This window comes from Fringilla coelebs, assembly GCF_963513975.1.
Source record: "Fringilla coelebs genome assembly, chromosome: 2".
NCBI lineage: Eukaryota > Metazoa > Chordata > Aves > Passeriformes > Fringillidae > Fringilla > Fringilla coelebs.
The window spans coordinates 89,705,486-89,719,315 of NC_140029.1; the positions used below are offsets into that span (position 1 = coordinate 89,705,486).

A 13,830-nucleotide genomic window follows, 5' to 3' on the forward strand; every position below is an offset into this window, starting at 1 on the left:
TCCTGTGTCACTTTGGGGGCTGGGCTGCCAAAATGGAGAGCAAACTAAATATTAGAAAGTTGGTCACTGGGGTGTAACTGGGGCGACAGGGACTAAACATGGGTTTAAGCTTGATTTCTTTTTTTTTTTTTTTTGGTGCCATTTATAATTTTCCTGGTTCTAAGAAGTTTCTGTTTGCAAACATCAGATGCCATTCTCCAGGAGGAGCACGCTCTGAGCAGCAGCTCTCTCCCCTGTGACAGGTTTCTTTGCCAGATTTTCCTCTGAAAGCCACAAAAGACCCGAGGACTCTCTTTAGCTGCACAGCGTGTGAGAGAGGAGAAGATAAAACAGCTAATGCTTTTGTGGCCTGTGTAAATACTTCAGACCCTTTGCTGAGGAGATGAAAGTGTCCTGGAAATTCAGACTATGTGAGCTTCCAGTGCTAGGCTGCCACAGGATTTGTTCAACATCCAAACGCCCATGGATGTCTTATACTGCCAAGAGATGGTTGGGAGGCTCCAGAGCTCTGCAGGTGTGACTGTCTCTCCTGGCAGGGTGCATCTATTTGGCAAGGTTCATGTGAAGCCACTGCCTCCCAAGACCCCTGGAAAAGTCACACTTGGAATTCAAACATAAGGTTCTGTGTTGGGGAACAAAGTATGTGGATCACACTTCCAGAACAGAATACAGTATCCTGGGAAGACAAGACTCCGGGGAGGGAGATGGATGATACATGCCGTATAAAATGGGATCTCAAAGAGTGAACAGATTGTGTTACCTCTGTTTACAGCACAAGTTACTGGAATGTGTCCATATATCGAAAAAGGATGTGGAAAAATGGAATAGGATTTAGAAGATTGGTAGGGAAAAAAAATCTCACTTGAGAGCCTGGGGATCTTGCTTTGAAATGAATGAACTTGAGGTGTTTGATTTCTTCCAGCTAATCTGAAGAAAACCGTGGTGAACTCAGGCAGCAGCTTTACTGCAAGCAAAAGAAAATTCATTTTATGTGTCACAAAGACTGTATAATTCTTGTTAGAGGATGATGTGGAGGCCAGGAGTACAAATGAGTTCAAATCCAGATTGGGTTTTTGGGGAGGATCAGTTCCTCTCTGGCTTTCAAATGTGCTGACCTGGTATGAGTGGCAGCTTAGGATGTCCCTGACTCTTGCACAATCCATCTTTGATATTTTTTTCCCATGAGCAGAAGATGTGAGCTAGAGGCAGGCCCTCCACTCCAACAGAGGAGCACACAGATGACCAGGGACTCTAAATTAAACCCACAATCTGTCTGGAAAGGAGGTGCACGCTTCTCACAGAAAAGGACTAACATGGGAAGAACTCCTGTCACCACCTGCAGACTGCTCACATGAAACGTGGTCGATGGCATCCCCTTGCTCAGCCCCAGGATGTGGGACTCTGCAGGATTAAGGAAATTGAGCCAGACAATCACCACCACAAGAACAAAACAGCATCTACTCAGATTTCTCCAGGATTTTCCCTTACTCACAGCCCTGACTGGAAGGGCTCCCAGAGAGTTGGTGTGTGCCCTTTTCAAGACTCAGAAGTAAAAGCCAGCTTGTCTTGCTCTGCAAGAAAACCCCAGTGGAGGGAAGCCATGGATGAGCACGACTGCTGAGCTGAGGCACACAGGCCACAGGGAAAAGGAAGGAAAAAGCTCCTGGACTCAAATGAAGTGAGGTGCTGGTGGCATGTGGGTGTGGGGACTTTCCCCTGAGTTTGGCAGGGCCTGCCTGTTTTTTCCCTACCTACAGGTGCTCAGAGGGCTCATTTGTTCCAGCCCTGAAGGAGATACAGGGGTTTCTATGTTTTTTTTTTTTTTTTTTTTTTCAATTGCTATAATTTTCTTCAGTGTGTTGCTTATTAAGTCAAAATAAAAGTCACTCTGAAGGACTGCTAACCCCAAGGGCTCTGGGTGTCCCCTGTCTGAACTGTAAAACCAGATCAGCTTGTGCAGAGGAGGAAATACAGGCAAAACGGTCCAGCCATGAGCCAAGGTAAAGCTCAGAAGCCTTAATAATGGAAAAGGAGGCTACAGTCATAGTGGCACAAGAGTATTTATTCAAAATAGGGGAAAAAAAATTAAACCAAGCCAAGAGCAACAGCATTTCCTCGTCTGTGAAAAACAAAGGTTTGGGGTCAATATAAAAAACCAGAAGTTCTCAGAGTGAAGTGGCATGCTCGTTCAATGGTCAGAAGATGATCTGGAAACCTTCCCAGGTTCTTGAGGGTGGGATTCCACCTTACAGCTGTTTTCATGAGGAAACAGATCCAAGAGATGCTCTTTCAAGCTTGCCTTCCTGTCTCAATGCCACAGGGAGTGACAGCCCCTGGCTACATACTCACTGCCACTGGCACGATTTCTGATCATTTGGTCCTTCATGGGCTTCTTAGAGAGACCAATGTAAAATTTTGGTTTAAAAGGAGGAGGAGAAGGAAAAAATGTGAATGTGTAACTAGAATAGGGAATAACTAAAAAGACTTCCATGGCATGTTCCTACAGACTGGACACAGCTGAGTGGATGATAAACTGTGCTGAGAATGGAAAGGACAGAAAAATTTAAAAATGTTATTGCTGCCATGTAGAACTGAAGCTGTGGACAGTGAGAAAAACGAGCCCTACCTCCTAAGGGTGGGACAGTCAGACTCCAGTGCTCTAGCCAGGGGATCCAGTAAGGGAAGGAACACTTCTGGGAAAGGGTCCAAAATCCACATGTGTCTTTCTAGTGGAGGTCCCTTGGGCTTGCCTCGGACTGTCTAGGCAAAGGACTGTGCCTCCCGAAGCCAGAGAGACACCTGTGTGCATTCAAACCATCCTGTGCACAGCAGCCAAGACCAATCTGACCTCTCAGCTCTCCGGCATCACCGCTGGTGAGCGAGCAGAGCCATTCCCAGCTCCAGCCTGCCCTGTGCCCCGCATTTTGGGCACAGGGACACTGGGAGGAAGCCTGCTCCAGGGGTGTGCTCAGGGACACGTCGGGCTGGGTGCCGCCAGGGGGCCCTTGGCAGGCGGGAAAGCTGCGCTCCCAGGGCTCCAGCCGTGCCTCTCCCTGGGATAAATCTGTCCCAGAGGATCAAGAAAAGCAACATAAGGTGCGCCCTCCGCGCTGAGAGGTGCCGCTCTGAGGCACGTCTGGTTGTGCTGCCTGCTCTACCAGGGTGCTGCTCTGTTTCAGCGTGGTATAAATGAGAAGCTTGACTGGGCCAATATTCCAACAGTAATCAATTTATTAATTAATATGGTAAAGTGTGAGCAACACAGCGCTGGGTGCAGTGGGGGAAGTTTTCCCTTCAACTGCACACCGATGGTTGGGGCTTACAGGTATTTCTAGGGGTACTCATAAGCTTTCTCAGCAGTTTCTATTCCCAATTTTTACTCATCAGCAGTTTCTATTCCCAACTTTTACGTCACAATTCTATACACTCTTGTGATTTAGTTTTTATCAGGATGTATCCCAGAAAAGGAGTATCCCAGATGGTGGGGGTCTAGCTTCTGAAAGAAGGAAGAAGTCTCCCAGCTGGTGAAGTCCAGATTCCAGATGTGGGTCCACCTTTTAATTGCAAGGACTATAAATCTCATAACAGTGATGTCCAGCTTCCCTTGGTCGAACCTATTAGTCCTTGAGTTGATGTCCATCTTCCTTTCTCAAGCTGCATGTTTCCTTTTTATATAATCTAAAGCTATAGTTTCAAAGATCCTTACTACAAGCAATATTCTAAAATTATGCTTCAAAAGGTTATTATTGCAAAACTCTTTAAGGCTTAGCTACAAGCAGAAAGTTCCTGTCAAAAAGCAACATCCTTAAAGCTTTCATTCAAATGCTCCTAAATCAACTTAAGGCTTATAAAGGTTAATTGCAAACAAAGGATAGGTTCAAAGGCCTTCTTCCATGCTTTACTTTCCTCAGTTATTATTAGAATTCATCTTTATAACTGTCCCATGGTCGGTCTCCACACATATCACAATCACAAATACACACCTTGCCTGTATGTACCTGACATGAAACACAGCTCTGTATTTCACAAGCACACACAGAGGGCTTGGGAAAAGAGACTGGGGCTCAGCCTTTGTGCCCTGAGTTGAGGCAGGAGGACTTGGTCCTGCTGGAGGTCACCCCGGAGTCCTCAGGGACAAGCACATGGGCAGCACTGAGTGTCGGGCTGTGCAGCAGCTGGGACACCACAGGTGTCCCCACAGGTGTCCCCACAGGTGTCACCACTCCGTCCCAACTCCGTGACACCCCATCCTCCTTCCTGTCCGCAGTCTGCAATCCCATCTGCAGGCTTTTCACACTTGGAAGTAAAAGCATAAACAGCCCTGGGGGATACTGAGGACACCTATAGGGATCCTGCCACAGATGGGAGATTTCATCTGGAGTCAGGATTTGATCTGAAAGTCTTTTAAAGCATAGAGAAACTGAGGCAGAACAGGATCCTCTCCCAGCGAGGAACTAGAGCCAGCAAGGCACACCATTAGCAATGCCATACCGGAATGCTTATTTCCACAGCTATGGAAAGGGATTCACAGACCCTGAAGCAGTCTGTATTTCTTTAGTTATGAGAAAAACCTCCTGACTCATTTGAATTACAAGGCTGGCTTTTCCAAACATCCCCACTGAATCTTCTGTGAAATTTACCTTGTGAAGAAACATCAAATTCCCAGCTCAAAGCTGGGTCCATATTTACCATGCTGCTGTCCTGGAAGCTCAGGAGGTTTGTTGGAGCCATATTCAACAGCTTCAGCTCTTTTCAAAACTGGATCTGACACAGGAAAATATTTATAAGTACCAAGAAACCTCCCAAAAGAGAACAGCAACCAGCTATAAGTTTTCTGGTGTGCTTATGGACAAGCCTACCTGGGGTCGTGCTGGGCTTATGCTGGGAAGTGCTGTCCAGCAAAGACCTTTTGTGCTGCCGAAGGATGCTTCAGGCAAGGGGCTTTGAAAGTTTTCATTACAAACCGTGCAGCCTAGTAAATGCATCCTAAAATGATGCATGAATTGTTGTAAGACCAGGGAAAGTCTAAGCCATGACTCTACCTGAGCTGCCAGCGAGGTATTGGCAGACACAGGTAGTCACAGGGCTCTGGAAACCGGCTATTTTTGATTCATCCTACACCTTTTACCGGCTGCAGGATCTTCTGTCTTGGATGCAGGGAGCCCTGGTAACATTTTGTACTTAGGGACAGGATCCTTCACTGCAGGGCATGTAGCCAAACACCCTGCTGACATGACACCACTGCGTGGCTGGAGGGACTGAACTGAGAATGAAGCACCTTGTACCCAGACAGGACACTGGAAAAGCTGACCTGGATGCTTTGAGGTGCAGAGTTTAAGATACCTGGTAGAGAAAGGGAGCAATAAACATCATTTCAAAAACCACCAGAGGTCTGCAGAATGTGCAGCTCTTACAGCCCCCTGGTGACAAGCAGCATCAGTCAGATGTCACCCACAGCACAGACAGGAGTTGTGTGCCCTTCTGAGAGAGTGAAGCCCCTTCTCCTGTGTCTAACAGGATCTGCCTCCCCTGAGAGCAAAGCTGTGCTTGGTGGCACCACGCTGGCCCGTGAGCCACGCTCTGTGGCTGAGACCCTTGAACATTTAAGAGACCTCAGGTCTCTCCTCACCCCTGTGACTGTCCAGGCTTTGCTAAAACCATAAAAGCTCACCAGGAAATAGTACTGGGTTTGCATGGTGAGGTTTTAGTCACAGAGGGGCTTCAGGGGTGGTTTCTGTGAGAAATTGTGTGTGATGAACTGGCTGTAAATCCCTGCACTGCTGGAGGGGAGGAGACAGAAAATTGGGAGTTAAAGCGAGCCCAGGAAGAAAGGAGGGGTGAGAGGAAGGTCTTTTAAGATTTGGCTTTATTTTCTCATTATCTTGTTCTGATCTGATTATTAATAAATTAAATTAAATTTTCCCTAAGTCAGGTCTGGTTTGCCTGTGACAGTAATTGGTGAATGATCTCTCCCTATTGTTATCTTGACCCATGAACCTTTCTTGACATGAGCCTTTACTGTATTTTCTCTCCCCCACCCTGCTGAGAAGGGGATAATTAGAGCAGCTTTGGTGGAATTCTGGGGCCCAGCTGGGGTCAGCTGAGCACAGAAGGAAACCCCTGATGAGGCGTCCCGTCCATCTGCAATCTGTCCTGAGCCTGAGCCCACACATGTAAGCACAGACTCCTTCCCTGAGACAGCAGACTGGAGCAGCCACGAGCACGGCTGTCTTTGACTCCGTGTCTGAAATAAGGGAGAGAGGTGGGAGGGAAAAGTACACGGGCTTCCTAAGGATCTGGGAAGGCGAGTGCTTTCAGTTTCCCATATGGCATAAGGGACCTGGCAGAGCAATGTGTCTCCTAGCCAGAGGCACTAAAGAAGCCCTGATCCCAGGGGGAGAGGAGGAATAATCGGTCTCCACTGTTTTTTTTTAAAGCTAGTGCAACAAGGTGATTATGGACTTTCCTGAAGCAAGAAGGGGTTTCCTCCCAGACCAGCAGTGGCTGGAGAGCTCACTTTTTCCAGGTCTGAAGGAGGATTCAAACCCATGTGGTGGTTTTGATTATTCCAGTCTTGTATCATCTATTGAGATAAAACTGTTGTGAAAGACAAGAAGCTGGGCAGAGGGGATCATTTGCCTAAGGGGAAATGAGAAAGTGGCAGCTATAAGATACAAAGAGCATTCATTTCTGGGCTCGGCACATCAAAATATCTTCGGACTCAGCTCACATTTTCAATGGCAAGCCTCTATTTCTTCATATATTGCAGAAATTGGTAGGTGGAAAGGGACATCTCAAGATCCCTACCCAACTCTCTTGGTCACATCAGAGCTGATTTCAGAGCTACATCTGGTTTTATTCACCCAACAAGGCAGAGTTGTTGGTCACCTGCAGCAGCCAGAGCTGTCCCCAGAGGTCTGGCACCCCTTTCACAGCCACAGCCCTGAGGAGGTTTGCTCATCACCCTGGTGGGCCCAGGTCCCACCTGTCCAGTGACCCCTGCCAAGGAGCAAGGCTCATCCAAGCTAGGACAGGGACCCAGCTCAGACCTCACAGGTGGCTCTACCTGCTCTCTGCACTGCGGTCAGCATTCGCTTTTCCAGACCACACAAAAGCAGAAATTGTCAGTCTGGAGGGAAGTTTAGCAGAGCCTGCAAGAGCACGACTGCAACACCTCCACAATTCCCTCAAAGCAAGCAGACCTGGAGGAGGAGGAGAAAGAAGGAAATCTCCAGCGCTGCTTGGCTGGCAGGAGCAGATCTGCTGTGAGCTCGCAGCAGGTTCCATGGGAAGCAAGGAGGGACAGCTGAGGGAGTTCTGCCCCCAGCTGATGAGGTTAACAGATGGCCACAGGAATTAAATGAAATGAGCAGAGAATTAGCACAGAGACGAGGAAGGCGAATAAGGCCTCGAAAAGGCATCCTCATTTCTGAGGAATCACTGGTGAACACAGGCTTTGTTCTTACCCTAATGACACCAGCACGACACGACTGATCTCATTGTGGGAGAAGACTTAGGCTGGAAGATGGATAAACCTGCAGGCTCGGACACAAACCTAGCACACAGGCAGGCTCAAAATGAGGCGCAGTGCAAAGCCTTGCATCCTCAACTTTTTCTGGAAACCTATGCCACTACTTGCTGAGCTCACCCTGTCAGTCAAAATACCACTGGATTCAGCATGGAGCTTCATAGATCTACAGGAAAGGAAGAAACGGTGTGATTTTCTATTGTGTCATCTGTAGCCCTCACCTCAAGTCAGAGATGATGCCCTGCAGGTCACCAACGTGGAAAAAAACCCAAAGCAGATATTTTTCTATTTCTGTATCTCTAGCTGTATCTTCTAACTATCCACAGACAATGACAAAGGTGTTCAATAAAAATGAGTTAGGCAGAAGAAATAGTAGAAACTGGGGGATCAAGGGGCCCATAGAGACATGGAGAAACTGTCTGGCAGCCCTTTGTCACTTCCCTCTGTCCTGCATTATTTCCCTCAGAGGAAAGGAAGGGTGGCTGCTCACATTTCTAGTGCTGGCCTAACAATCAGCTGCTGCCCCACTTCCTTCTGGATGACTGCCTGCATAGAGCCAGTGGTACTGCTGCTGCATCCACATAAGAAGCAGAGATGGAATTATGCTTCTATAACTTCTCATTAGCAAACACACTTCTCACTACCCCCAGCCAGGCACTGCACGGGTGGGGAGGAAGTATGAAAACTCTAATCTGCCTGTGCAGAGATGGTATCATCTGCTGATAATTCGTCTTCAGTACCGAGCAGTAAAAGCTGGCTGCCAAGCAGAAAGTTTGGGGAAATCCTGAGGACTTGCCCAAATCAGGAGCAGAGACTACAATCTGTAATTTTTTTTTTTTTTTTTTTTTAATGGAGGAACGCTGGGCATACCAAATGGCACCAGCGCGGCTCCGAGGTACGAGTGGGCTGGAGCAGCCATCGATCCCAGGCGGGAGCAGGCGGGGGCGGTGCGGGTCGCTCCTGGGCTGGAGCAGCCCACTGATCCCGGCAGGAGCAGGCAGGGGCGGTGCGGGTCGCTCCTGGGCTGGAGCAGCCCACTGATCCCGGCAGGAGCAGGCAGGGGCGGTGCGGGTCGCTCCTGGGCTGGAGCAGCCCACTGATCCCGGCAGGAGCAGGCAGGGGCGGTGCGGGTCATTCCTGGGCTGGAGCAGCCCACTGATCCCGGGGGGAGCAGGCAGGGGCGGTGCGGGTCATTCCTGGGCTGGAGAAGCCCACTGATCCCGGCAGGAGCAGGCAGGGGCGGTGCGGGTCACTGCAGGCAGCAGGACCGGCTCTCGGACCGCGGCTCCCGGGGCAAGGATCCCCCGCTGGCTGCGGCTCCAGCTGCCGGCAGCTCCGCCAGGAACGGGGCGAGGTGCGGCGTGACCCCGCCCGGGAGGCACCGCGGGCAGCGGGGGCTTGGCAGCAGCTTTGTCCCTGTGCGCAGCCCCGCAGCGCGACACCGGCACCGGCAGAGAATGCCAGCGGATGCTTTGCCCCTCTGGAGACGAGTAATTGTTGGCGCTTCCAGAGGCCGATACGCCGCTGCAGCCGGAGCAGCACAAAGCCGCTGACGCTCACACAAAAGTTGGTATTATTTACAGCTCCCGGTGGCTCCTTGCGCGGCTGCCAAAGCACGAGTTCAAAAAGAAGAAACACGAACGGCAGCTTTAAAGGTCTGCTCAGATAAAAAGACAAACGCTTGACAGCTCTCCCCAAGGCAGCTGGTGGGACAAAGAACCGAAGCTCCTGCCTCTCCGAGCGCTCGCCGGTCGCTGCCACTGGAGCCGTGTGAGTCACGCCTGAAGGCGGCCAGGGCAGGGGCCACGGGGCAGCAACGCCGGGCTGCAGCCAGCAGCTACAGCTTGCTTTCCCTTCCCAAACCCCTTCTGCCCAACAGCAGTTTCAAGAGACTCAGGACAGCCCTGGAGCTTCGTCCTGCGTTTGTGCCGTGCCCTCGCCGTCACCGCAGCGTGACAGGGCGAGCAGGAGCCGAACACGCGGCCGCAAGAGGCCCCTAAATACCCAACCCGTGCCCTTTGATCAACCTCCGGCTCCCCTCTCCACCCACTGCCGGGCAGGCCACCCCCTCTGCCCACAACTCCTACCGACCCCTGCAGGATGTCAAGACACAGCCATCCACACCGGCGGTTTGAAACATTTTTAAACGCTTTTATTTACAGTGCTTGTTGAAAACAATATATATATTTATATCTATCATCCTCGTGATGTCTGTGCCATAGAAAACGCTGTGGCTATATTGCCTTTAATTTACAAAAAATGGTCACAAGAAAATCTGAAGGGAAAAAATGGAAATCAAAGTTTGGTCCCCAATTGTGTCTCTCTTGATTTGTTTTAAAAAAGCCTCCAAATTAAAAAAATACACAGCTCAGATGAAATTCATATATAAAAGCAACCCTTATCTTCCGAAAAATTCACGAGGGCCAGCTTGCTGTCATGTAAACTTGGAAAAAAAAAAATGAAAAGCTTAAAATAAATCCTGTCTCCGTGTGTCGCTTAATAGAACCATTATTTGCTTGTAATATTCTTTGTCTCTCAGGGTTCAGCGGGAAAGCTGCAGGATGAGAAGAGGCCTGGGACTGGGGAACGCACCATGAGATCTGTGCCCGCACCTCCTGGCTCAGGGAGGAGCTCTGGCAGCAGGGCTGGGGAGCGGGAACTCTCAAGAATCTCACACCAGTGACAAAAACAGGCGGGCAGGTGACAAGGGGACGGGAGGTGCTTTGCCACGTGAAGCGCCTGGCCAGGTTGTGTGCCGAGGAAACCATGAGATTCTTGAGGGAAGAGGAGCACTGGGAAGTGGGGCGCAGTGAAGGGATGCAGGGACAGGGAAAATTTCAGCTGGGGCATGATGTCATGGAAGGGCTAGGTCTTTGGGTGAGAAGGGAACTGCTGTCTTCCCTGTTTGAGAGCATTTCTAATGTTTCCTCATCTGAGATTGTGTGAAGCCAGAGGCTAACGGGCAGTGCAAGCACAGGCTGGAATGGAGGAGGAGAGATGGACGGAACAGGGGAGATGGGAGGGGAGGACTCAAGCTGAAGAGCCGTTTTCTGTCTTCTGTCTCTTTGGATCCACTTCATCCTGCATCAGCCATGGGGAGGAAAAAGAAGGAGTTGCCATCAAACAGTCACCACCCTGAGGTACATAATTTCTCCACAAAATTCTTAACTGCTGCTCTTTCCTCCATATGGAAATCTCTGTTAGGCCCACCCCAAATCCACTCCCCTCTAAAGCACCCTGGAGTGCCTGACACAAGATGCAGACAGTTCCATCCAGAGGGACACCACACCCATGCTGTTACTTCCAGGACATATAAGAAGCCAAGCCTCACACCACTCCAGACAGACATCAGGGTCTGCCCTTAATGTCAAATATCAGACCCTTCAATCACCACACCATTACAAGTCCACCTCCTGGCCTGAAGCCCAGAAGACACAGGTAGTTCAGAGGTGATTGCCACCTCGACTCTCTCTCACCTAGCACCACAACTGCTGGTCGAAGGACCTGGATCCCACAAGGAGCATCCAGTGATTTACAATCCCCTCACCACATCAGATTTATCTATCTGTCTGCTCCTGAAGCAGTGAGACGCGAGGCCTACTGGAGATTCTCAGCAGCAGTATCCACATGGATTTGATCAACAAACAGCAAGCAGCCCCCATTCCCTCTCCCCTCCATTATTCTCACACTACTACTCACCTCCTCCTCCTCTGCAGATCGTTTCTCTGCGTGGCCATCCTGCTCCTGCCCGTTCTCATCTGCTTCTAAGCACAAGCAAGAAGGGAAAATCACAGGTTAAACTGAAGCCACGTTTAAGGGAATGTAATCTCAGTCAAGAGGGATCAAAGAGCTTCCCTCCACAATCCTCTATTCCTCTGCAGCTTCCTATTCCTTTAATTTTCCCTACCTTCATCCTCATCACCACCTTCTTCTTCATCCACATCATCAGGATTCTCTTCATCATCCTCGTCAGCTCCATTCTCCTCATCCTGAATGAAACAAACCAGTCAGAGCAGAAATTGGTGCCAGGATGTCATTTCCACGTGCTCTTTGCTACAAGCACAAGTTCCAGAGCTCCAGCCACTCCAGGTATGCATTTGAGTGTATTGTTACTCCGACACCGTTATTCCCACCGCCCCTGCTGCACACTCCTCCCAACCAGCCCTCCTTCACAAAGCCCATCCTTCCAGTCCATCCCCAACAACACGAAGCTCCTCATCTCCCACGAGCTTACGTCCTGATGAGCTGCTGCCATCCCTCCCAACAACCACAGCATCTCTCTGATTACAGGCTAATGACTTAGCCGAGGCTCACGCTACATCTGTTTCCAGATCCCTCCCGACCTCCATCAATCTGTGCATTTCCTCGCTGCTCCTCCCCCCACCTTCTCCAACACATGCTCCCTGTGCGCCTCAGGATACCCCAGTGAGCGCAGGACCACATCTCCCGTGCCACATTCTCCCACTTGTTCTCGGCTCCACTCCCTTCTCTGACCTTTTTCCTCCCTGATGGGCAGTGCTGACTACACTGAGTCCTTCAAGGATCATTCTCCACAATTACCCAAGAGCTCACTACTCTACCTCTGTGTGGAGCTCCCATGGCCTGCCCTCTTTCTTCATCTCCCATATTCCCTTCGTATTTGCTACCCACAGCGGGCACAAAAACCTCCCCGACGTCACCAAACCTGTCCCTCAGAAGAGCCTCACCTCTACTATCTCCTTCTTCTTTTCTTTGTGGACCGCTTTCTCCTCCAGTTTTTCCTTCTTTTCTTTCCTTTCCTAGATATGAAACGAGGTGCGGGGGGGAGGGGGGGGGGGGGGAACCAACAACATTCCGGCGGTCAGCGGCAATAAAAGACGGGGATGCCTAAACAAAGAATGCTCGGAGGAGAGGCGGCATAGCGGGCGAGGAGACATATTAGGCGTTAAATCCGCCCGCCTGACAAAGGAAAACAGCAGCGAACGCGCGTCACAGCTACTTTTAGCCCGCACACGCGTGTGGAAACCAGAAGCGGCACGGAAGAGTTTCAACGATTTATTAAAAAAAAAAAAAAAAAAAGGCAACCTTGTCCGTAGGATCGAGGCGTTTCCGGACCTCTCTCTCTCTCTCTCTCCATTCCACCCCTCCCTCCTCCTTCCCCCGCCAGCCGAGGGCCCGCGCTTTGCTTTGTGTCCACACAACTTTCCCCCTGCTCCGCCGTGACACCGCTTCCCGGCATCCCCCACCCCCCCCAACCTCCCGCCGACCCGGCTCCGAACGGAGCCGAGCGGAGCCGAACCCAGCGCGCGCTCGCGCCGCCCGGCCAATGGGGGGCGGGGGCGGGGCGGGGGGCGCGAGGGCCCTCGGGGCCCCCCCCCCCCTCCTGCCCCGCCCCCGCCCCCCCATTGGCCGGGCGGCGCGCGAGGGGCCGCGCGCGCCCCCCGCCGCCAGGGCACCTCACGGAACCCTCGCCGCCCCCCCCCCCCCCCCCGCCCCCTTCCCCCGCCGAGCCCGTTCCCTCCCCTCCCGCCGGGAGCGCGGCCGGTTGCGAGGGTGGGAAGAGGGGAGCGGGAGGGGAGGGAGGTGTCTCACCTTAGCGCTCAGCTCCGCCGGTGCCTCCTCAACGCGTTTTTCCGACATCCTGGCCCCCCGGTTGCGAAGGGAAGAGGCCGGTGGGAACCGTGCGAGGGAGGGAGAGCGAGAGCGAGAAGGGGTCAGCGGCGGGAGCGCAAAGTCCCAGCGGTTCGCAGGCGGCGGCAGGATCCCGCCCCGGGGGCCAAAGTACCAGGGTCTCCCGCGGTGGGGGGATCCGCCGGGGCAGGGGATTTATACAGCGCCGGTGACGAGGGAAGGAGGGACCTGGGGAGGGAGGAGAGAGGGACGGGAGGCGGAGGAGGGAGGGGAGAGGGACGGGCCGCTAGAACAATGTGCGCTCAGCCGCGGCCGCCCGGCAGCGGGGGCGCACCGCGGGTCCCCGCAAGGCGCCGCACGGCCCCGTCGAGGCCAGTCGAAAGCCCCGCTCCGCGGTGCTGCGGCTCCGACGGCGAGTGTCTGGGGAGGGGAGGAAAGCCGAGCCCTCTGCCCGCAGCACGCCCGGGGAGCCGCCCGTACAGGCGGGCTGGCTCTCCAGGAGGAATCCGGGGGAGGCGAGAAGCGGCGCTGCGGGGCCGTGTGGGAGGGCAGCGCTGGCGACACGCGGCCTCCTGCCTGGAATTTTCCACTCCAGCTGCCCGCCCTTCCTCCGCTGGAAGCGCTCCCGGCGGCGGGGCTCATCCCGCCCCTCCCCTTCTCCCCCCGCCCGCCCAGCGCCGGGCGCTTTTCCC

The 13,830-nt window shown here is 52.3% G+C and overlaps 1 protein-coding gene across 2 annotated transcripts; it reads right to left on the reverse strand.

Annotated features, from left to right (window-relative positions):
• Positions 1-9,664: 9,664 nt before the first annotated feature.
• PTMS (parathymosin) lies at positions 9,665-13,604 on the reverse strand. 2 transcript variants are annotated; one of them, XM_084226395.1, is made up of 5 exons: positions 13,100-13,604; positions 12,235-12,306; positions 11,436-11,517; positions 11,228-11,292; positions 10,415-10,609 (listed from the first exon to the last, which is right to left on the reverse strand). In XM_084226395.1, exons 1-5 carry the CDS (start codon positions 13,145-13,147, stop codon positions 10,559-10,561), a joined length of 318 nt encoding a protein of 105 aa, XP_084082521.1. In that variant the 5' UTR covers positions 13,148-13,604; the 3' UTR covers positions 10,415-10,558. The 2 variants fall into 2 exon arrangements, with proteins under 2 accessions (XP_084082522.1, XP_084082521.1); XM_084226396.1 differs by lacking the exons at positions 12,235-12,306; positions 13,100-13,604 and having other exon boundaries at positions 9,665-10,609; positions 11,436-11,504.
• Between the last annotated feature and the right edge of the window lie 226 nt (positions 13,605-13,830).